Genomic DNA, 27,049 nt, shown 5'->3' with positions numbered 1-27,049 from the left:
CGGATTTCTTCTTCTGTCAATTTATTAGAGCTACGACTCAAAAATTATTATTATTCCATTTTTTGTTTCAAGTGTGTCGTTAAAACAATCATGTAAACATAAAATAATCTAACGGGAATCGTATATGCATGTAATAGGTTTCAATAATATTATGCAAGTTTCGAAGTGACGAGAAAAATATTATTTTGTGAACATTTGCCGCACTTGCACGCAAAACACGTGACGACCAAATGAACAATTTTAACCGGCGTATAAAGTATGAGTGCGTGTTATATGCCATATTTGCAACTCGAGTGTGATATTCACCATACAAGCATAATATTGTAAAATATAAATACACCGGCAGCGGACCTATTTTGTGCGATACTTTTCGAGACCGAGATTTCTTATCGCAATTTCGAATTTGATTACCATAAAAATCTAAATGGTCAATCAATAGTGTTTGGCTTTTAAATCGTAATCAATATCCCACACGATTTTTTTTATTATTTCTTTTCGACGTTTCACGTAGGTTAATATCACTACGCATAGACATCTAGAATACATATACATATATTCTATGTGGTGTATACGTTTAAACTTCGAACATATGTCTTAGACACAAATCCATTATTGGTATGTTAAAACGATACTCAAAGTGCAGTAATGCTTGAAGGTGTGTAAGCTGAATAATATTGAAACGATCAAGCATGATCGTTAAAGTTTGCTGATGGGAAACAATCGCAACATTTATGGTTCGACAAAAAATCAATTGTGCGTACAACTATTGAAGAATAATTATTTGATAATATATTTTCCACGCTTTCCAGATTTTTTAGAAATACATGATAATAAACGGCGATTTTCGATTTATTTTGCGTCGCTTTTTAATTGCAACTCTATACATGTAATGGCAATGTCATTATACGCTCGTTTTTTTTTTTTTTTTTACTTTTTTTTCGACTCTTTCTCTCGAAGTAATTTATTTACTCTAGAACCGGTGCGAGGTCATTCTTCTTCTTGACCACCTCTGCACTGTATTTTTATAAATTTGAGTTTAAAGTCGTTCGCCAATATTGTTATGGATGAAATCACAATCAATAACCAAGCAGAGATCTTATTTCTTTACAACGCCAACATATATATATATATATTCAACGTTCGGTGTTTGCACGGAAAAGAGAAGAAATGTTACTTGTCTTATTTATATCGGACCAATCGCCAATTAATACAATCTTGAAATTTAATACACCGCCTTGGCGTACACATACCATGTTTACATACATACACCACGTATTCCTACGGTAATAATATAATACAAATGGGATGTTATAAAACGTATGTCGATTTGGGCGTTGATATAGTTGTGCGTATACCTATAGTGCTGGAGTAGATAGCATTTGAACGATTGGCCAATTTTCTTCGCCGAGATATTTCACGCAGACGATTGTTTTTTACAAATACCGTTTCAACCGGTTTTTTAACGCTCTGCACACGTAGGTCCACATCCAGAGACATTCAGTTAAATGTATATTTTTTACATCGATTTCCATACGGGTGATTTTTTCCGTAGATCCAATATATGCATATTATGCGTGTGTATACAGTACGTACCGGTCAGTGCAGCGTTGCGGGCCACCATTGTGCGTTCGGTGTTCTTCCAATTTCAGACGGTATTGTATTGTTATTGCACAAATAATGCGCAGACGCTATTTATTGCAATACGGTGAAAACATAACTTCTCGTGTTCTACATTTCATTTGGGTACGGAACCGTCATCTTAACAATTCACCGATCGCGTGTGCAAATAAACCGCTTACAGCTTAAGTTTCAAACAATTTGCAATACAATAGCCGACTGTGTACAGTTAGGTTAAATTAAGTAAACGGTCATTTTCGATAGTACAAGGTGATCTACAAGTTTACCACGCAAACTCTAAAGTCTTACTTGTTTCACGCGACGAGATCGACGAAGGTATTGTTTGAACCAATAATGTTCGGAATACGACAGAAGTACTCGATACTCAAATTCCTCCGAGAATTTTGTTTTTTCCAAGTGGTATCATCTTTTAAGCGTATACACGTTTTATTATCGTCGACACAAAACGTGTGAATAATTTATAGTACCTGTACGTTATAGGTCCTTTAAGGAACGAACATAATGAACTGTACGAACGCGTGTTTATCAACAAACCACTCGTGCGACCGGCGCGTATTCTATTCGATAAATTATGCGTTTTACGTATGCCTATATTTAAAGCCAATTGAAAATATTAAGTAAACATCTGTTTCATATGTTATACTGTACGATATATAATTTTTTTTTTTTTAAACGATCATAAACACAAAACCGTTTTTAATGGGTACACGTTTTTCTATTTGTCGGACGAATGAAGTTATTTCTAGTTCTCGCGTTGCGTTCAATAACAATTAAACTTGCGTGCATAAAATATATACAAGGATACTGAACTAAATATGCAGTTCTATAACGATTTCGGTGATATTTTATGCATAAATTAAAAACTTCGCAAAACGTAAACGTTATAAAAAAAATAATATTGCGCGTTACGATACGGTTTATTATAAAAGGAATATTTCTCGTCCAAGATAACCAAGATATTACAGTATCACGTGCATACACCTACTAACAGGTCGTTAGTAGTTAACGCACTATCATTCGAAGAAGAATAATTATTGTGTACATATAGTACACATGTAATTCAAAGCGAAATCGTGTATGTATGCTAGAAAAAATAAACGAAACCACATAGTACGCAGATCACATTCACGCATAAACTAATTTTACATTTTACGGAAATGGTAAAGATAAACAAAGTTATTTTCTTTTATCATATGAAAAATCATAATCAATATAATAGTATTATTGCGTTAAAAGAAAAATTAAATTTTTAACATGAAATATAAACCCAATATCCTGAAAAATGATCCATTACATGTATTCGTATAATCAACCCACAATTTTATATTTTTTCTCTCTTTCTATTTTGTAATAACTATTTAAACAAATTAAATATTTTATATGGATTTGACGCTTGCGTATTGTACCACATCGTATACGTATATAGTATATAAACATATTATGTTAAAAATAAATAAATTAAATTATACTTTGTCAACTGACACATATTTCATTTCATTCCAACACTTTATGACTATACCTACCTACTTACTGTATTATATTTCTGCCAACGCATCTCTATTGTTCAATGTAAAATTTTTGGATATATGATAATCGTTTTACTTTTTTTTTTATACAACGATTCGACTGTCATACAACATTTCGATAATATCTCCTATTTATTTGCAGCTGGCAACATGCGATTAATTGCAAGCAAAACCACTGAACGCCTTTTATTTAATGTACGACCGTTAAAACGGCTTATATGAATATCCATAATGTGTAACACATTATATATTTCATGTACGTTATGATAACGAATTTGACAGTATATCAAATTTACTTAAAAGTACACACAAACTATCATGTATAAAAAAATATTGCTAAGTGATGTATGTATGTATGACCTCGAAAAATATGATCAAAAATTGTGTACACGAAACGTATGATATTTACTAATAGATACATATACAATAGGTAAATGCATATTACCCGTAATAGCCTATTGTTTTTTGTTCAATGTATAGGCTCATTCGAGTCTATGACATGTGTAATGCGCTTAGAAAATTTGAAACATAAATATATTCCAAATAAATTGAAATATCTGAGTAGGTTTTTACACCCGCGGTGATAATAATCTATAATACTATTATAATATAAAACATGTTTGGCTATCAATAATTCTAACTTGAAACCATTATATTGAATGACAAAAAAACGTTCCCTATTGTAGGAAAACTAGAAAAACAAAATTTTCCAGGGAATAAGATTTATCAAACGCCGTTATCAGCATGATACATTTTATTTAAAAAATTCATAAAATAAAAAAGTAAGCAGGTATATTTTATATTTATACTTAAAAAAATTTACAAAACTTATAGAAAATTTAATTTAAAATACGTTGCAGAAATTAAATATAAATAAATAAATTATATAAATCATCGTTATCTCAATTTTTCCTCATTTTCTTGATCATTGATGATGCGTATTATATGTCCATTTGTCTTTCGTTCAGTGTTTTATTACGTATGGCAATAATGACTTATTTTGTAAACATATTTTCTATGTCATATTTTCTAACAAAATATTATTTATTTTTCGTGGTTTATGATAAATCATCTGGCACATACTATTAATATGTCTATATAACTGTTCATTTACGATTTTCTAAATAGGAATAGAAATCTAGCGTGATTTCTAAAACTACTATTCATACGATTTTTTTATAGAAATATCAATACGTTTCAAATATAGGCACGTAGTCATTCGCTAAAAACAATGCAACGTTCTTCATTAGAGATAACTTTACTTGTATGTTTTTTTTTATAGCTTGTCAAAATCCAATACAAGGCATAGGTAAATATAGATTTGTGATAAAAATAAATAATTGTTTATAAAAAAAAAATTTAAAAAAACCGTCATAATAACATGCATACGCGACGATGACTGCATGCTGCATAATATATAACATAACATCCGAAAATATATTTAAAAGACCGAATTGTTTCGAGAGGGTACTATCGCATATTTACTCTCGGGTCAAAACCCATATATATTGTTTAGACCAACGACGGCTCCAACTATTTTTACATTTTTCTCGGCGTTCGTATATTATTCGCAGTTTAACTCGGACCGCTTCAGATGAACTCCTGCTGCTGGCCATACGGGATATATTCTAAAAATACGAAACATCTCATGCCAACAAATTAGGCTGTATGCGAAATGCAATCTCGCGCAAGGGGCACTCTTGAATTACACGATCATGATTTATACGCGACGGTGGAACACGAGGTGATTGCGGGTGAGAATTATTCACACTACACGTACAAGTCGATTAAAAAAAAGCGACGAAACAATATAATTGTGCAGGAATGCGGAATGAGTAGAACGAGAGAATTGTACCGCGAGCTTACTTTAACGAGTAATACCGTACAAACATTCTGCATAAAAAAATCATTTCCTACACAAAGTAAGGCAACGAGTATTACATAACAAGCATGATACATTAATAATAATTAATTTGAAAACATCGAAACCCACGAATGAGAGCTAAGTATAACCATTAATTTTTATTCGTTTAAATTATTTACTCATTTTTATACTTATAACTGTTACATATTGTTATATACATATATATTACCTATACATTGTTATTTATCTTATAAACGTTAAATATAATTTATTATTTTATTTTTTCAAGCCTTTTGATATTTTACTCGTTTATGAAGTCGCTCGCCTAATAAGTCTCTACCATTTTTTATCCAACAATGATAATAACGTCTCTTCGAGCCTTTAAGTGCAATAATGACTTTACCCACGTACATAAATGCGCAATACTTCTCGACGGATGCATCAACACATTGATGATTCGTGAATGAATCTAACGGAAAACAATATCAAATGGCACGCAACAAGACTGACAGTTAGCGCTGATATACTTATGCTTTGCACCGCGAGAAATCATTAATAATAAAATGTTCGGAAAACAGAATCTCGACCGGCAGCTGCAGCAATTTACCGGTTGCCACAGTTTTCGTCTACACATCTGCAGAGAACGATAACGGTGGCGGCGACAACGACTATTGTATACATACACATGCGTATATGTATTATGTGCGTGTGCGTGTAATGATATCTCACCGACTTTCATTTCCGCCATTTCCAAAATAGGAATCACCGCGACGGGACAACATTCTTCGAAGAATTCGTCCGACGAGCGCGCGCTGCACTGAAATGTACACACAATACAACGACGAGCGCGCGAGCGGTGGCCCGTATAGGTATAACCCTTTTGACAACATTAATCACTGTGCGAATCGCCGCCGTGGGAAAACGCGGGCCATATCATATGCGTACCCAAACAGTCTTCGGAAGCGATAAAGGACACGTGAACCAAGTGACAACTCTGAGGCGGAAAGAGGCTGACATGATGACAGTCGAGAAGTTTTTTTTTTTTTGGTTTCAAGTAATTATGTATGTATAATATACACTTAAACGCTAATCGTTTATGTACGTCATTTATCTTATTTTCTACATTCATAACAACTAACCCACCAAAGTATTGATAATCAACGCTAAAGCTTTGAAAACAATTTAAAGAAAATCGGGCAGAATGTATTTTGTTAGAATAACTTCATACATGCACGTCTGCAGACGTGTAAATATAAATATTTAAACATATGGATATGAGAGGACAGTAATCACACCTGTAGATTTGTTTCGGTTTTCGCCGAGGCTGACGGTATCAAAAAAATCAAGAGGACTCCCAATGTTAGCGAATCGTTGAAATGTTGTGGAAAAACTTCAAATTCCTATAAAAATCACTATCTACTCTTACTTTACGGTTGAGTTCCAGGTCCAAACACATGAGTACGTTGGTCCGATGGTGGTTGAGAGATTTAACCGGGACCCTATCATATTTTACGAGTTGTCGTGTGTGACCTATTTTATTCATGTTGATATATGCGACTAATCCAGACGTTTTCCACGGCCCGATTGCGTGTAACGCGACGGTAAATACAACTCGGTACAAGTGAAAAGTGCAACTAGCGTGAGTGGTGCCAATTATTAGTCACGTTACAGCACGTAATACAATATTAAAACCTATAGGCTCTCGAGTGAATTGAAAAACGAATAATCAGTCGGCGGCGACGTTGCACGTGGTCTGAAAATCTGAACATCTCTTTTTTTGAAAAATCATTCGACCATTGTTTTACTATTATATTATATAATAATCAAATCGCATTCGATAGAGGTCATACGATAATAATAGCGTTACTCAATGATTTTATGGCGTTTTCGATTTTTTGTCAATATTTCGCACGTGGTCCTACACGCCTACGGAGCTTCTCGCATAGTACTCGTATCATCCATACACGACCAACGAGAAAGTTTCTTATGTCCACTCAAAAATTTAACGTTTTTTCCATTAACCGTAGAAAAAATGGAGCCTACAATACTTTTGGGCCTTATTTTAGCCAAACGTGTAAGTTAACATTATAATTTATAAATAATTAAATAAACATAACTTTAATTTTTTATTTAATATTGTAATATTTTAGTCCTAATGAATACGTTTCCCTTTAATCTTGACTATTTTTCTTAGATAGCTTCAATTATTTATGATTTGTACTTTTTTAGTTATCTGTAGATGTTATTATAATAAGTTTTTGCACGAAAATTTATAAAAATTAGTTTTATTTTTTTTTAATACGAAACATGATTTATTTTTTATCAAATATTTTAGAATAAATTACATTTAATTTGAATAAAATCGGTTAAAATACGGGTCCCTTACTCTTATAGACTTAAACTTTAGGACCCCATTTACATCATTTCGGGGGATACCCGGGACATCCGGCACCCCCAATGCACATTTTATATTACACCTAATATAATAATATGATCAGACTTCAAATAATAAATATTGGGTTAGAAAAAATTTTGAAATGCAAAAAATTAAACCGGAAAGCAAATCTTATTAGTTATTGGTTACTATGTTACTTGTATATTAAATTTTTACAGAGTGACATTAAATATTTTCTCGATATCGCATCAGGACAAAACAGTCGAACCCCTCTCACGAGGGGTGCTGCCCCATTCCGATTTTAACAACAGACTAGGCTGGAAGAATTTCCGTCATCGAATGCGTGATATATTTACACCACACACGATAACTATGATCTTTTGCAATACGTGTTATTGTGTACCATCATTGTGTACACGCACGTACCTTAGTCCGTTGCAAATGTTGTACCGTCGTACTCTTGTTCGTATTATGTGCACACGTGTGTACACTACACATAGAATTCGAGGGTATCGTCGAAGTGATGCCGGGGTGGCGTACGTATCAGCAGGACGAAAGAGAGATAGAGAGATATTATGCCAGCGATGAGACCAGCTGATAAAACTCGACGGGGGATAAGGGACAAGATGACGAGAAACGTTCGAGAATATCTATATGAGAAAATCGTTCGGTACCGGCCCGAAATCGACGAAATCAAGTATAAACGGTCTTGCGGTAGGTAGGTACCAATAGTGTCCGGTACCTCAACAGTGGCACCCGAGTTGTTTTGAACTCGTAGAGCGTAAACGTATAATAATATCTGATCCGAAGATCGCACGTATTTTCCCGGTGAACCGTAACGGAACCAGTAAAAAACCGACAAAAATGTGTGCAAGCTTGTAAAGGCGAGCACCCCAAAAACGTGTAGGGCGATCATGGGTTTCGGTAGCCCCCGTGTACCTGCAACAGTGCTATGACGATCCTCGTGGTGCCGCTCCGGACCGCTATGGTACTGACGGTGGTGGCCGGCGGCCGAGCGTTGCGCTCCATGACGGCACCGCCCGGCGCGGCTGCCGCTCGTCTGACGTGCCGCGCGACGCACCCGTCGATTGCACTGCAACTGCAGCTACTGCGCTCACCGCATCGAGGCGAACGCCCGGTGCCGCGCGCGCGTTCGAAAGTTTTCGGCGGAAAAAAAAAAAATAATAATAAAAAATTCAAACAAAACGAGTGACGACGACCGCGGCGCGATAACGTGTACGGGGATGGGGAGGGCGGAACTGTACGCGACGGCGGAAACGGTGACGGCGGCGACCGAAGAGGAGAGGGGACAGATGCGACCGATCGGTCCACCTGGTTCGGACTGACTGCACGCGTTCGAGATGACCACCGCACACTATGCCGCACGACGACGGTCGAGGCGCGAAACCTCTCCCCCCGTGACCCCTTCCACTGCGGTCGCCGTTTGTTGTTTTCGTTTTCACGCGCGTTCGACGCGACATCGAATTATAACGATAATTATAATTATAATAATAATAATAACAATAATAACGTTAATAATAATATTAAACGTATGCGTATCCCGTATTCGCGTGTAAATATTTTAATCCGTACACCGTCACCGCGTATCTGCCGTGTGTGTGTGTGTTTTTGAACGATTGTTTTTCTACCGCTGCCGCACAACACTGGTCGCGTGGGCGTAAATAGCTCCAGGTACGTCACGGTTGCGATGTTGTACACACGTACCTATCACAGTGCAGTGGCGTGCCGAATATAGGTCTAAATGAAGCCCAGGCATCAAGTTAAAAAGGGGTGGGTGGTTGTTGGATAATAATATGTAAATCACATGATTACCGTATGTATTTAGGTGGAGAAATATTGATATACGAGTTCTGAATGATATGAATTTAAATATGGATGGGTGGGTTGTAAACTAGACTTTGCAATTGACATCAAAAAAATTGTTATCTCGGCACGCCACTGTCACAGTGTATTAAGTGAGTTTTATGAAGATATTATGATATACAACCAGAAGAGAAGCCTTTTTCGCGCAACGTTTACTAGACTTCGATAACTCCCCGTCCCACGTGCGTACAAAGAACTGCGACGAAAACGGTAAATAACACGAATAGCTACTCGCTCAAGAGTGCACATTACCTGTCACGAAATCTGTTACAAATCGAAAATTGTGAGAACATTGCAAAATGTGTTGTCTACCCTCGGGAATAATATTTATAACATAGCGATGTAAAATATTTCATCCAGACGTTACAATTAACGGGCATGTGGCATACGATTTTAATATTGGTTTGGACTCTTTTAGTTGAAAATAACACGTTGTTGTTTTTTTTTTTTTTTTTTAATACGTTACGAACCATATTATTCTACGAAAATAATGCGTTTAGTTTTATATTTATAACTCCGCGCGGCACTGTTCTAGTAATGCAATTTATTATAATATTATGTATTAAAATATAGTATTAATATCTAAATGTAATGCTCTAGAAACGTTAAATTAAAATAGCTATACTTGACGTCCATCGTAATAGAACGGAAACGTTAAATTTAATATCTATTCAACCGAATATTATTTTTTGGCAAACTGTTTTCCAAACGTGTTAAAATATTTAAATAGCTTGCATATTATCTGTGTTAATCGATCCACACATTTTCTAAATAAAAGCTATAAATTACAACTGTATAGCGTACTCACGTACTGTGCTATTTGCTCGTACTTATTTAAATATATTAAATTGAGAATTTCTCTTACGGCCGACCCGTTTACATTTTTAAACGTTTAAACACTCGCATTTTTTTTTTTTTTTTTATTATTAGAATAATATTTAAACTCATACATAACATTTTATGTTTGTCGAGTTTTTCTTATGCGCTAAGAAAACATGAATTTCGATTTTCAATAGTAACCCATCATAGTACATTTTATTTCACGTCTTGCCAAATTTTATAATTTATTTGTTATACCTACCTCCCTAACCAATTTTTATTAAAACTTAAGTATTGAAAAATAATGCGTGCAAAATATTTTTCATATGTATCATATATTTCACCATTTAACACATGTTGAAAATTAAATTATTATGAAACAAGCATTTACGTTATGATGAAAAAACCATAAAAATATATCCTGTGGTAAACAAAAATATATGGAATAATATTCTTAGAAAAAAAAATTGAACCAAAAAATAACACCATGACCAATCGTACATTTGAATAATAACAAAAAAATGGACAAATGAAAAAATTATATTATTCACGTTGAACAACAAAATAAAGTTTTTTTTTTTAATTTTAAATGTAGATAAAATTTAAAAAAATTAATATTCACGTTATATATTTCAATATTTAACATAAATATATTATCTATAAAATTATTGTATCATTATTTTTACACATGTTCGAGTACATATTGTAATATTATAATAGATTATAATATAAATATTATACATTAAAAATACTTTAACCGAATCATTTATTAGTTTTTCATTTTCAAAATTACTTTTGAATAATGAATGCTACGTTGAAAAAATCTAATTCTCTAGAGTCTAAGAAATTTTTAAAGAATAGGAAAGTAAGAATAGAAAATTAAAAATAGGAATGTGTCTAAAGGAATTCATGCGGAAATATTTATTAATAAAGTAATTAAATATCGTACTTAATTTTTATTTTCAATAAACTTCAACATCGTGTCCCGTGAGTACGGCTTATAGTTTAGATCAGACGAATATTAACCGCTACTAAAATATAATAACTACAGATGACTCATAATTATAATATTCACGTAAATAAAATAGAAACGTAGAATGTCAAATCATCAAGTAGAATTACCATCATTGGGTTTTTATTTATTTCTATGTAGTTTTGAAAAATGCTAATTTCTAACCAACATGTTCCATGATTTGTATACCAACATGATTGTATACCGTTTTAATTTAAGCCCCGGTTTGTCTCTTGCGGTTTTTATGCAATGAACTGTACACCACAACACTTGTTAAGTCTCACAAATGGAGTCATAAAAATTAACGATGTAATTAAAATATAAAACAATAAAATAACTCAAATAGCCAGAGTGTAGCTAATTTTTTGACCTTTCTATGTTGGATGTATTCGTCATACAAATGCAATATAATATAACTAATAATAAAAAATGCTTTGATGTATTTTATCATCGGGCAACGGATTTAGAAATACATATTAGGTAAGCACTTACTTCAGGCTGTGGCGTTTCAGTTCGTTGTATTGGTGTTTCTCTGTAAATAGATTCGTTAGTTTCCACACATCCTCGAACAGGCGATAACATCAATCGTCTGGTTTGTAATACTTCTCGGACGACAGTATCCATATCGTACTGAAAAAACAAAAAAAAAAAAAAAAAAACCAAATACAATTTTTACGTGCACTCACATAACATTATTTCGTATTATATAATTTAGTTCAATAAAAGAAAATTGTTGTAAATACAATTAGTGAAACGACCAGTCTCGCATACACGTAAGTCGTTTCAATAAATATGCTGCGAATGGTAGATATTAATTAACATATGTATAGCATTGTATAATTTACATTTTTAATCAATATTAGTAATGATAAAATTTTTTACTTATTTAAAATTAGAAATTAGTAAAATAAAATGTATGAAACCTCAAACTACAGTACATAGTTATGTTATAATATACTCGTATGATGCAGTTGCTAGAATTCTAAACCCCATACGACTTAATGTAATACTTATCATTAAATAATTGTTATAAATACGTATCATCATGCATTCGCGATATACGGTAAATATAAAATATTGTAACACAAACGTGATACTACTTACTTCGTCATCTTGATCAGATGCGACTGGCGTGCAAGAGCCGTACGAAGAAACTTTTGAACTTAAACACTCCGAAACAGTATAATAGTCATCATCGCTCTCCATTGTCCTGGAATAGAACTAATGTTTAATATGGTTTTCATTGAAAGAAACAATGCGAAAAAAATTATGGCCGATCCCTTCCGATTAAACAACAAAGCGAAATTACTATGTATCATCAGTATAAATAAAAATAAAAAAACCCGAATTACACGTAGGTATGGCTTAATCATTATATTGATATTCAAATATATAGTAGTAAGATATTTATATTTCAAACGGAATAATCTGTTACTTTAATCTGGTATTTTTCTGTTCGTTTTTACAATTTTAAATATTGTGATTTATATTAACATTATTATTTATATATCATTTTTATATATTTTTTTAATAAAATGTATTATGATTCTTGCAATTGTTAGTATGGATCATGTATAATTCGAACAACAAATTACCTAATTAAGGCGGATAAATTTTCAACGGAAATAAATTATTATTATGATTAATTTCCTATTTGATTGTTTATATAAACGCTGTTCAACTTAGGAAGGCTTTTTGCCGGTTCCTTGGTCTGTGACCTATATAATTAAAGCTAAAAATAGATGCCTGAATAAAAAAAAAAAGATTCGGGAACAAATCGTACCATGACTATCGTTTTATATTAGATATAATTGTATGTTTATAAAAAAAGCTTTCTCGTAAAAACTGAAAACGATAAAAGTATAAAATCTAACATGTTTCACAAATATTTTTTAAAATTATTTATTTCAATGCTAAATGAATGTACCTACTGTTTACTAATTTTACAGTTTCAGTATTTATAAGTTACCGTACACATTATAGCAATATAAAAATAAAATAAAGAAATATGCTATACTTCCCAACTATCATATTTTATAAAATCAATTATTTAAGCAATGACAAATATTAAAAATAATATTACAAATAAGAAAATATTATTGCAATTTTATTGTAAAGATAAGATAAACTTTCGACGCTAACTGGTATTTATAAAAAAAAAAAAAAAAAAAAAAAAAGTAAAAATGTATTTATATTTGTATTTCTTGTATCAAAATCGTGAAATATGAAAATTATAATATTATTTACGTACAGTATAATATTAATAATAATGTTATATTTTGATTTTAAAAATTTAAGTTCCTATCTATATGCACTAATAGAATAAAAATAATTTCATTGGAAAATTATTAGTTTTTAAAAACGATAATTTCAACATTTAAAAAAATTAACGAAAAACGATAAGTAAATTTGTTTTCTCAATGTCTATTTGAATAAATTAAATATTTAAAATACATTTTTATAATAAGTTTGATATAAACATAGTTTTACACATTTTATAATTTATTAATAGTAATAGTTTTAACCTTTTTCAATATCATTACTTTATAATACATTAACCTCTACTTCTTGACTATTGAAGTCTAAAAAATATTTTAATTATTTGTATTGTTTCATACGTTTATTCCTTATATAATTATATAATTAACATTGTTGAAGTTATTTATATTTTTTATGTAATTTATAAATACAACATAATGCTTGTTAAAACTATTTTTAATTACAAAAATACATAATATAATTGTTACACAATTAACGCGTCTTCGTGTTTTAACATATAAGTTGCAATAAAAATTAAAGTCATAAATACAAATTACTAACACGTGTTGTTCTATTACTAAACGTACAAATCTACAATATTAAGTAAATAATGATCAATTAATCAAACTGGAACAAAAATATTTCTGATGTAAAAACATCTTAACATTTATTGTAAATAAATACTAATAATCGCAGAAAACAATGTACAATAAATAATATTATTAATAGGTATAAAAAACATAAATCAATGATAATAGGTACTTATGTATTCATCACAAAATAAACTCTTTATTGAGGAATAAATCGATTTCAAACTATAAATAAAAATTGTTGGTAGTTTTATGATATATTTTGAATGATGAAAATACCAAAAAAAAATGTTTGTTACATGACTGAGGAATGCCGACATAAACTATTCATATTTTAATTAGTTTTTCGTGTTATTTTTGTTTAATATCAATTTTAAAAAAATTATTTAAGTACTTAAAAATGTTTGAACAATTTTAAAGTAGCCATATTTTAGAGTTTGAAATTTTCTTCTGAAAATTAATTTGAATGGTTCAATGGTTCTTGTGTGTCATATAAAAATAATATTATTTAATCATCTTAATTCTATTAGGAGATATTGTAATGGCTATATCTTTAGGGACACCTTAAAACAACTACAATATAATATTATGTCTACCATGTTGAAACTTCAATGAAAACTAAACCCACAAAAAAACACTGTAATATCAGTCACCTATTCATTTTCTTATAGGACCCCCTACTGTTGCACGTTGCCAACGGCCGTTTCTACTGATTGATGTAGAATACTATTGTTCTCGTCTTCGCTTATATGTGTCTATTTATATGTACACTTGAAAATTATGTGCCCACGATATTTATATTAAAAGCGAGTTAATACGAATAATCTGGATCGAAAAATATATATGCACGGACCGCAAAATTTATATATATTATGATATGTATTATGTTATTATAAATGTTATGTAAATCCTTTATTCTGTGTATTATAAACGATCTACATACGGTATTTATTGTATGCTATAACCACAATGTATACACTTATTTCATTGTTATTATTATTTGGTTATCCGTATTCCATTGTATATTAAAAACGTAAATTTCTCTCAGTGTTTCGTCTGCACGAATATATAATATTTAAATAACACACATTAATATTATGTACAAAATCAATGCTTAAAGTATATATTATCAGGGGTGGATTGTAATTCCGAGAAATTTCCCAAACGGCCGTCAATAATGTCAAACAATTGTCAATGACTAGGATATACCGACAATTCCTAAATTTTCATCTTTTCCAATAACATACGAGTATATATACATATATAATAATTTTTTTTATTGTATAATAAGTAGTTATATAAATTTTATTTGTGTATACACTGTATTACGAAATATGTAATATTTGTTTTTCGTAAGTAAAATTAGGTTTTTCTAGGCTGTAATGAAACAAGTCCGACTGCCGACTGGTGTTTTTATTGGGGAGCGAGACACCCTCCCAAAACCCTCCTTCGGGACGACCCTGCCTGTACATTATACAACGTAGCGTTTCCCAACGGAGATAAATAACCCCCTGAGGAGGATTTAAAGTACTGCCCGGAGAGAGGGGGGTCATACTGGGATGATAAAATTGTTAAAATATTGCAATTTTTATTAAGATGTAAAACGTAAAAATTAACAATCGCTGAAACAAACCTCGTTTTACAGTTCACCTGGTATTACTCGTAATGAATAAATAAACTTTTAGGGGAGCCGGTGAGGCGCGAGATTTACGAAAACCTACTAGGGGTACGCGGAACGAAAAAAAAACATCGGAAAACACCGGATTTAAAGGCGTTAAAATATAAATATATCACTTTTCACATCACCAAAACGACTACTAATGTAATAAAACAGTCTTAAACCCATGTTGTGTCTGAACATTTTTCAGTTACTAAACCGTTTAGTAGTTAGTAAATCACTTACCATTCGACTAAATTACTGGCATAGTCTGAACTAGCCTTTAGACACAGTCGAACGGCAAAGCTTTTAAACGCGTATCAGGTGCGCGCGCACCGGACGTGGCGATCCGCTGGCGAATATTCGCGGGCCACGTGCGGTGGACGAAAAACGTCGGATGAATTAAAAATAGTGCCAGTACACGTCCGGCGGTGTACGCGCGGGCAGCGGCTTCTGTTGGTCGGCCGCGGGGCGCATGCATTTTCGCTAGACCGTTGCCGCGCGCGATATTCGCTTGGCACATTGCCTCGCGGCTCGGCGCGACCGGAGCAATCACGTCCGTCCGCGGTTCGTGAAATGTATTTATAGCCCGCGCACTGTCTCGGACGCGATCGCGGTCACGTGAGCCCACATGTCCGGTCCTAAAAGCAGGATCAGCTGGGGGTCGGTACGCGCTACGGTTACCATGATGATTTGCATGCGTTGGCGTGTCCGAAGGGAAGATTTGGAGCGATCCACCTCATCCCCTCCCACAATAATTTTGTGTGTTCGTGCGGGTATTCGCTAAATATTTGCCAATAAGGAATTAAGATACAAACATTTGCAAGAAAAACGTAGATCTTATGATTTAGCCCGATTACACCTATTGCTGAATGATCGCTTTAAACGAATATTGTTTTTTTAGTACTTAATGCTGTACAAGTTTTTTTAACTCCCGGGGCACGTCTAGGATTTTTTTGGGAAAGCAGGTGAAAAAAATATAGCCCCTACCTTACTTGGGTGGTCTTTTATTTCCCCCGTCCCAACTTCTCGAGCGTGTGGGCGTGTGTAAACGGTCGAACGGTCTGATTGATTCGCGTGCATCGCAACCAGGGGCGGTACGTCGCATCCACGCGCGCCAACTCGAGAACATTTTAGAAAATCCACATCAAAGTTTTTCGACCATCGTCCACGGTCGTACTTCGGTCGCGTTCCGCGAAAATTCAATGCACCGTAATCGGAAGTCCGACAAACGGCAACAGACTCCTCCGTCGTCAACTGCGCAGCATGTCGACCCTTCCACGCTCTCACTACGTAGGTTACCATGTTACCGACACGCTGAGGTCGCGTGTTCCTATTCCCCGATCCCGTTTGCAAAAAATTCTTGTTTTTATACGTTTGCGACGTTTGGGGGGCGATATCGATCCGAAATACTCTGTTCGTTCTAGCCTGGAATCCTGTACACAAAACGACTTATAAAACTGTTTCGTGGTTTACGAAAACCAAACGTGAATCTGCACGTTAAACTAGCTCCCGTATCAATACGACTTTGACGAAATGTGATTCGTAAATTTTCAAAATACAATAGTCATCGCGATATTCGTTGACGAACCACGACAGTATACATAGATGTTGTCGTGTAGTCAGTTTTCGCGTGTTAGCTAATGCGATTCGATTAGTTTTGTTTCGGATATTCAGTTGAAATGAAACGTATTACAAATCCACCATAGGCGGATATCTGGTCACATCCTTGGGCGGGGGGCTTAATATTTTTGTCTTATCCATTAGCGTAAACATTTTTAGATGCTTCAACCTACTAACTAGTGGCTACTCCTACTTTATTCTAATTGGGGCACCAAATATGTACAGTTAATAGGAACATAAAAATATAAAATAGCGAATAGCTACTCATTTTTTTTTATTTCAATTGTATTCATCTATTCCTTTATTTCCTTTATTACCTACAAAATATGGTTTTCCCCAATAAAGATAGTCCGTAAATATTCTAGACCATTCTCGTATACCAACAAAATAAAATAAAAATTATAAATATCAAATATTGAAATAGACAATTTATTTTTGCGTCTGGTGTAGTTTGATTACGTTCAGAGTAAAAGCCCCCCCCCCCCCCAATATCCGCCGATGAATCTCACTATTTAACTAATGACTTCAGTAAGAATTATTTTCTCATTTTATACCACTTAATACTTAATTGGGAGCTAATTTCACCAATTAATATGTGTACCGAAATATAATTAATTAATTACATTGAGAAAAGTGTAAGTACACATTAAGGTATGTATTTAAATATGTATTCTCAAATAATAGGTATTAGGTTATCGTAATTAAAATGAATGGAGTTCACAAGACTTGATTAGAGGTACACTTTAACTGCCTTAACTATATTTATGGTCATGATCTTGACATTGCACGTTGAAGTATAAAAATATGTAAATTTACTGAAGATTTTTATATTAAATGTATTTTTTTACGTACTGGTTGATCACTTTACTAATGTATGATGATATTAGGTTTTAAAATTCGAACATACGACGTTACACATTGTATGATACAGACACATGTTTAATAATAATAATGATGCGTGTCTGGTGGTTACATTAACCAGCGGTTAGTAAAAAGTAAAACTAATAACTGCTCCGTGAATTCGAACTCTAAATTAATGGAACCACTATATGTACCGTGTGTTTACACAAGAGGTAGGAATGCGCGTGTACTTGTTTCTGAATTATCATCCAGGACGAATAATAATATCTTGTCATTGTAAAGGTTTTTTTCTATTCTTAATAATTTAAGACGATACTGCAGCTTATACGAAGATATGTGCACGTTGCTTTCGTCTTATATGAAAATAAAATACGTTTCTTATGTTTAAAATAACAATGAAAAATAATATATTCGGAAGTGCCAAATGGGGTAGGTGTACGGAATAATTTAAAATGGTACCAATGAAGTAATGTATAAGTACAACTCTCCGAGTGATTAAAGTTGACCACAGTAGTTTAAAGTATAATTATGATTTTAATACTATTAGTAAAACCGCATAGTTAATAAATAATTATATTGCTTCGATTTTAAGACTCGGTAAATATTTGATAAACAGTAACTGAAAGTCGGTTTAAGTAGTGCAATCATTATTTTGAGTTCATAAATATAATTCAGACTGATTAAATTTACTGCGCACGATTTGTGTATGACATAAATGCCAAAAACATATATTTTAATACAGTAGGTATCGATATCTTATACTTTCATATGACCTAAGAACAATCTACATCCGTGTAATACGTACTTACGTATCCAACTATCTGAAGTCATTATAAAGTATATAAAATAACAATAATAATGAACAGAGATACTACATGAGTGTGATCAGAGATTGCGGACTAATATAATACTGTTATTTATTACATTTTTTCTAACCTTTAGAAATAACAAATGTATTGTCAGGTATGCCGCTGCGTGGGCAGTGTATATTGTAATGCCCTTGTACTCATTGTGAAGTATAATCATAAAATACAACTCAAAATACTAAAATACATTGCTAAAAAATGAAAATAAATAAATTTATTGAAAAATAATTATCAATTATATTGCTTTTTATAAGGAAAAAATATTTAATGTCAGTTGTCAACATTTTTTTATTAACCATTCATTGAATAATTATTTTGTGCAACCTAGTAAATTTTCGTAAATCAATGTTAATATACATTTATTAATAATTTCATAAATATTTGTCCGTAAAACCTTTAGAATTTTTCTTTATTCGTATTAATTTCATTATTATTATCCAGCAAAATTATAATTTCCTATCATGCATGTGGTTATGATTTATCAATAGGTTTATAATATTCTGAAATCGTGAATGTCGCCTCAAAACATACAACATTTATTGTACTAAATAATTTCATAATCTTCATGAGTCGACTCGGAGTTTTTTCTTTAGAAAACTATGTGTTGTGCACGCGTTTCCTTCTGAACACCACGTCAAGACACTTTAAAAATGAAGAAAAAACCCTTGGTTAATTCAAATTGGGACGTAGGTACTTACGACATGTTGTTATATGAAAATCAGCACCGTTGAGCGTGGGATATAATTATTAACCATTTATAACACCGCGATTGATATGATTGTCGGCAGGAAATTATAAATCAATTTACATTTTGTGTGGAAGAATACAAGTGCAACGCAACAGTAGTTGGTGGTTTTACTGCCGTGTATTCCCTCCTTAACACTTACTATATTTTGAAACACTTAAAATAAAAATAAAAATTGAAATAATTAAGCTTATGAGACGATAATAGGTGTGTAAAATGATAAGACACGACTTCTTAATAGAAATAGGTGACAATAATGGGTAACTAGAAACGTTTAAACAGCACGATACATACTGATGCTAACCTCTATGAAACTTTTTTTTCTTCTAAATATTGTTATTTTATAAAAAGATAAGTGTCGCCGGGCGATGCAGTGCCAAAATTGTTTATTTTAAACTCTTCCCACTTAAATAACTAACATCATATATTCACCATGTTATAAATTAAATTCAATAATCGCGTTGCAAATTTTAAAATGTAGGTACAAAATATCGTTTAGAACAACGATAATTATTGCAATTGGAGGTATAGAACAAATTGTTTCAACGTAAATTAAAAATCGTAATTATACGTCCAAATTGTAAACCCTTGAGAAAGACATACATTTTTTTAAACAAAAACCAATAATAAAACTTAATATAAATAGTAATAAAAAAAATATCACAAAACTAAATCTATTAAATCTATCACTGGATAATTTCCTTTCTCGCGTATTCATAATAGTTAAATTTTCTATCTATATGTTTATATTATTTCAGCAAATTTGTTTACTGTGCACAGGGCCGCAGCCACACATTATTCTAGAAGAGGTAAGCTCTAATTTTGCCGCCCCTCTTTCCATCACTCAGTCCTAATAATTTATATATAAATTTCAGTGTTGTTATTACAATGCAAATTTGAGAAAAATTCTAAAATATTTAATTGGATGTTAAGTGACAAATATGCTATTATACTGTTGTTAAATGATAAGTTAGGTTTATTGAAAAATTAAAACATAAAAATTTATGCTAAAAATATACAAAATATACATAACTATTCTTAAAAACTAAAAGTGTATATAAAAGATTTATAAAAATTTGATTTTTCTTGATTTTTTGACTGCAAATGTTTTAATTATTTCTTCAAATGAGATTAATGATACTCTTTGTTGTTTTACAACGCACGCACAATTTTTTTTTACCGTAAATTTTAATAATTAAATATTTTCTTACCGTATTTACAACTCTAAGATGTTGAATATGCAGATTATGATAATTTTTTTTAACTTTTGTAGGCAATAAAACTATTTAGTTATTAAAATAAACTATATGGTTAATAGGTACACTTTCAAAAAACACGTCAGTCATCGAATCACGAAAACAAATGATTATAATGTGATCGCGCTAATACATTATAAATATAAAATTATAATCAAGACTCACAAACATAGATCTATATTTACAAAGAACCGCACGATCAAAGTTAACATATATGTGCTACAGAATATTATTAGTTTTAAATTTTGTCCGGAATACGACGATAGCTGTAAAACTACCGATAACAATATGTTACCTATACCATAGAATAAATGAATTACAGTGACAAATATTAATTGCATTGTTATTTTGCCATATCAAAAATTGATCGGATACCCGACGACGACCGTTGTTATCACGGTATAAATAAGTTGGCGGTATGCGCGTATATTTAGCATGGCATTTCAATGTCAAATGTTTTTATATTTTGCCGCCCGGGGCAAAAGATCCCCTAGCTGCGGCCCTGATTGTGCAAAAATGTACAAATTGTGATTTTTATTTTAAATAAATAAATAATTTTCACTAAAAAAATAAAAAATTAATAATAAAATAAATTTAAATTTAAAAATCATTAAATCATTAGTCAGGCAGGCTAAACATTTATTTATAAAAAATAAATTATAAATTATAAAGTAAAGTACCGATAAGTGGAATAAATATATTTTACCAACAATATTGTTCTACGAAAATGTCACCATGTGCTATATTTAATATTGTTTAACATGAAAAAAGAAATGTGAACAATTCCTTCTGGACCATTTAAAACGTTACATTATCTTTATCATTTGATTTGAATCCAAGGATTGAAACGACTCGAAAATAAAAAAGTTAGATGAACGTAACGAATTAAATTTATACTCGCGCAACAGCTATATTTGAATAGATGTGTGTATAGCCTTAATTTCCAGCACCAATCACCGCGGCGGGTATAATATTAGCATGTGTAATGTATAATATAATATGTTACCATATTACGGATGTGTACATGTGTATAACATAGCCGAAATGGATTTCAGCGTTTTACAGTAGTGGTATTTTTTATTACTCACGGAAAAAATCTGAGAAAACCTCTTCTACGGATCTTTTTTCTTTGTGTAGGTACCAATTTTCTGATGGCGTAATTTAATATTTTCACGATTTTCTTTTCACAAAGCCGTTCCTAACACTCCCGGAATCTCCTCTGCATTACTTTTTATTAATTCGTTAGTGTTTCCAAACGGGAGGAAGAAGGAATTCTGCACTGGAGAGGAATTAAGGTACTGCGTGTGTGGTGGTGATACAGTGCTGATGAAATTGTGAAAAATACCTATACTTTTGTTAACGTACGAGATAAAATAAAAAACCGTTTCAAAATTTTGTAATTTCTATTACATAACTAAAAAAAATAATGAACTTTTTTAAATTTATGGGTGGGGAGGCAAGACTATCTTGAGAATTAACAAATCTACAAGGGAGGTATGAAATAAAAAATATTTGGATAAATTTCGTTAGATGGAAAGCCAGAATGAGACGCAATAATATTTATTAATTTCCAATATTCCTGACTATTTGTTTTAATTTTAGTGTTAACTTTTGCTTGACAAATTATGAGTATAAAAAGTTACGGATATATTGAAGACTTGCAAGATGCAGCCAGTATATAACAATGAAATTATTATTTGAGCCGGAAGAAGAGGAAAGAAAAACAGTAGTTATTATTATAAAATCAAATTCCAATCCTACTTTAATGTATCAAACTTTATAAGATATGTAATTTATTCAAAAACCTAATATGCAATAACTTTAATATAATATTAGTTTTTACTTTATGCGTTTTTTTTTAAAAAAATCAAATCTGACAGTAGGATCTCTTGTACATTCAATGTGTTTCAATATTTATACATTCTTAGTATATGTATAAGGTTAATATAGTAACTAATATCTCGAGGAATTTAAATTGTTATTACATAATAATACTCATAATAAATGTATTTAATGCTTTATGCTCTTCTATCATATTTAAACAAAAAATATTTTACTCAAATCCAATTAATGGCAATAAATATGGTCCATTAAGTTAGAAACTAGTTATTACATGTATTAGGTATGTCTTAAACTTATATTTATTTAAGTTTAGTCAATTATGATTAATGTATATAATTTAAAAATTACATTTTCACTAATTACTCTTCAAAGTAAGTACCTATATATTTTATAAAATATTTTTAGTGGAATTTTAATGAAAATATATTATAATCTACATAATAAAAAAATGATAATACTTTATTGTACAATTATTTTGACTATTTATACAAATTTTAATTGCTATTTTGCTTCAAATCATACTAAGTTCAAATAAAAAAATCAACCATTTCAATGAAATTGTACATATAAAACAATAAAAAAATTTCAAGCATTAGATAAGTTAACTTTTCTTGTTTATTGACAATAAACTATCAAACTCCAATTAGAATAATTTATGTTCTATTATTAAGTTTAAAGCGTATTTGGGTACTCATTTAAGTAGAAGAAATGAATTTTAATTAAAATAATACATAACAAATATATATTATAGAAAAAAAATTTACATTTTATTGTTGGAAAAAAATTATTGGATAATGAATATTACTAATTATAACTCTTTTATTTTTTATTTTTCATTCCTTCTTTCTGCTTTTTTTGCTTCTTTGTTTCTTCCTCATCAATGGGAGCTGGTTTTACGAAAGGTATCTCATCTTGATACCTGGTTGGTAAATATTTCTTTAATATATCTGGCACTTTAATTCCTGTTTCGGTCTGATATGTTTCCAATATAGCACATATCACTCTAGTTGTAGCACATGCAGTAGCATTTAACATATGCACATAGTCAACTTTTTCATTCATTTTTTTGGTCTGGCCATATCGCACCAATAATCTTCTTGATTGGTAGTCCAAACAATTACTGCAAGACACTAATTCTCGGAATGCTCCCGAACCAGGAAACCATGCTTCCAGGTCAAGTTTTTTGGCAGCAGCATGATTCAGTGCACCAGACACAATGTTGACAACTCGGTAAGCAATGCCTAAATCATCATAAAATTGTCTAGAATTATTAATCATCTCATCAAACAAAACCCAAGACTGATTATCAAAAGGAGAAGTCAAAACAAATTGTTCAACTTTTTCAAACTGGTGTACTCTAAAAATTCCCCTAGTGTCTCTTCCATGAGAGCCAACTTCTTGTCGGAAACATGTAGAAACACCAAGATAACGAATAGGAAGACTAGCTTCTGGTAGCCACTGGTCACGGTGGAGAGCTGCTATTGGTTGTTCAGAAGTAGCGATTAAATATTTTTCATCTAAATCATTGTCACCAATTTTCTCACTGCCTTTTCCAATAACTTTGTACAGTTCTTCATCAAACTGTGCAAGTTGAGCAACTTCTTGCATGATTTCTTTGCGCATAAAAAATGGCGTGTACAACGGCTTGTATCCCTTATCATCCCATCGGCGAAGTGCTTCTTGAACAAGGGCAGATTGTAAAAACACACCGGGGCCCTTAAGGTAGTATCCTCGAGCACCTGATACCGTGGCACCAGCATCAGCATCCACACCATCAATCATATGAATCAAATCTACATGAGAATACTTCTTCTTTATGGAGCAGTCGCCAACAGTGGCAACAACAGCATTGAGATCCTCATCGTTGCTGATGGGCACAGATTCGTGCAAGAAATTACTAACCTCTTTGAACGAATCGGTTCTCGTCTTCTCTATGTCGATCAAGTCCTTCTCGTTTTGTGTCAGTGTGTTGTCAATGAGTACACGCACTTTTTTTATCTGTTCAACCGATAGTGGTTTGAGTACGTCGACTGTCACTTTGTCCAAATCGAAATCAACAGGGATGTCGTCACTCTTTTCAGGCTGCGGTTCTTTGGATTTGATTTTCTCACCAATGGTCTTGCTGCATAGATTCTTCAACTTGTTCAGATTGTCCGCTTTGAAACGTAGCTGCCGCCACTTGCCGTCTGCTTCGACCACTTTGTCCACCAGGTTTGGGTCTTTGAAACGTTTCTTCTGGTTCTCACGTATTCGGTCAGGGTTGCCGCCCTTTTCCGTGCGAAATAAGTCCAAGTCGAGTACCATTTCGTAGCTTTCAAACCGCAAGAACTTACGGAATCGAACACGGCCGCACGGGTCTGGTGACGCAACGTGTCTCGGGGACTTTCAAATAATAATAATAGTAAGTAAAACGTAAACAGAAGGAACGAATGAACGATAAGGCGAGTTACGACATAACCAACAAAAATCGTGTTATCGCCTATCAAATGAATGCTGACGTTTTATCACGAAATAAGACCGTCGTCGTGTATCAATCTTATAGATCACGCACTTGGCATATTATGATAAAGGAACCGTCGGCATGTAGCGAGCGCCATCTATACTACTGTACTGCCAAACGATGTACGTTTCACCGTTCAAAAATAGTACTGACTGGTATCGTAGTATCACAGTAGATCAGGAGTGGCCAACTTTTAAAGACTTGCGAACGATTCCTCAGTTTTTCTTTGTTGTCTTGTCACGATCGAACATAAAAAAAAAAGTTATAACTATCAAAAATATACATGCATGTTACACTTACTTAACTTATTATATTTAAATTATCAATAGGTAACTTTAATTTTATAAATTTACATAATGTATTTTAATATGTATTGATTTATTTTTAAAATATCGTTATTTAATACGGAATATACATCAGATTATGCACAATATACCTACATGGCAATTCTTTATTAACTGTTATAATTTTTATATTTGTGGGCTTAACAGAAATGTACAGAAAATAAATAAATATTTGAACTGCTATCTGAATGAATTCGAAAAAAAATGAAAGGGAGTCGTGATTCACTCAAACTCATATCACAGATTGTATAAAATTTAATTTGATTTTAATGTAAATAATTTAAATTTAGTTTAATATAATCTGTGCTCATATCACAATCGACCTGTTGGCCACCCCTGCAGTAGACAGTGGTGACGCGAAGGGGTTTATATTTGAATCACGTAATTCGTGAAAATGGAAATGGGTGGTCTTTGTAAAAAGAAAGTTAAGAAAATAATTGTCAGTCCAAATTTTCTGTATAGTGCTTCCATTGTGGTCTGTGGCAATGCAACTGTGCTACACGTGTCTGGTGAACATTATAGTTAATATAATATTGTACCACGATGTGGCATCCAACGCAATTGGTGATTCGAGTAAAGAAAACTTCTCACCGCCGCCACTGATGGTAGATATTATAAATTAATATCATTGTGCCTGACGGTATAACATAATATATATACCTATATAATATATATATATATATATATTACCATATTATGGTAATTTCTTGGATGGAGAAGAACTAAAAAATATTAAATAATCAATAAGATAAGTTTAATCAGTAAAAATATAATACTAATTAATAATTTCCTACCATTGATTACATTCGGATTTGCATTTGTCTAGGTGACCTCCACCTCCTTTAAGTGCAAACAATCAAATAAACAATGAAACATTTTACGTAATCATTGACAATTATACAAACCTAACCTGTGCTCGATGTCAGAGGTGGATCTAGAAATATGAAATGGAAATATATTAATAAACCACTTAGTTCCTTCTCCTTGGATCCGCGCCTGCTCAATGTTGAATAAACTATTTGTGTAAAATTAGAGATTGCCTATCGGTACATTTAAATACCGATTTAATACTCATTTATTATCGATTTATTTCACGAACACCAACTTTGATCTAAAATATCAAGTTAAATTTTTTTACCTACTATTTTAGGTATGATCAATATTCTTAGTAATCATACTTTAATCAAAACATGATGTTATCGCTTTTTTTCAAGTTACTTTAAACTGAAAGAGCAAAAACATCAAAACGAAAATCATGTAATATGTGATTATGAAATGTATACTATGTGATTGATATGTAAAAAAAAATGTTTAATATTTTATTTTACTTTATTGCTTGTATTTTATAATCTAGGTATATTAATAACA

At 32.0% G+C, this 27,049-nt stretch overlaps 2 protein-coding genes across 2 annotated transcripts in view; both read right to left on the bottom strand.

Moving 5' to 3' along the window:
- The window catches only part of LOC112689207 (titin), a 128,817-nt gene extending 108,798 nt beyond the window's left edge, over positions 1–20,019 (bottom strand). Inside the window, exons 1-3 of the mRNA XM_025562791.1 lie at positions 19,693–20,019; positions 12,243–12,348; positions 11,631–11,768 (exon numbers count right to left, since the gene is read on the bottom strand). Coding sequence (XP_025418576.1) covers positions 11,631–11,768; positions 12,243–12,348; positions 19,693–19,697 — 249 coding nt within the window. The 5' untranslated portion in view covers positions 19,698–20,019. The remainder of the gene's footprint in view (positions 1–11,630; positions 11,769–12,242; positions 12,349–19,692) is intronic.
- Positions 20,020–23,624: 3,605 nt separating this feature from the next.
- LOC112689209 (serine--tRNA ligase, cytoplasmic) lies at positions 23,625–25,283 on the bottom strand. The gene has a single exon (XM_025562795.1). It carries the CDS (start codon positions 25,139–25,141, stop codon positions 23,657–23,659), a length of 1,485 nt encoding a protein of 494 aa, XP_025418580.1. The 5' UTR covers positions 25,142–25,283; the 3' UTR covers positions 23,625–23,656.
- Between the last annotated feature and the right edge of the window lie 1,766 nt (positions 25,284–27,049).

The sequence above is a fragment of the Sipha flava genome, unplaced genomic scaffold, assembly GCF_003268045.1.
Source record: "Sipha flava isolate LNK unplaced genomic scaffold, YSA_version1 42_pilon_pilon, whole genome shotgun sequence".
Classification (NCBI taxonomy): Eukaryota; Metazoa; Arthropoda; class Insecta; order Hemiptera; family Aphididae; genus Sipha; species Sipha flava.
Note: the sequence above shows the minus strand (reverse complement) of the source record. Positions and strands in the feature narration are given on the sequence as shown.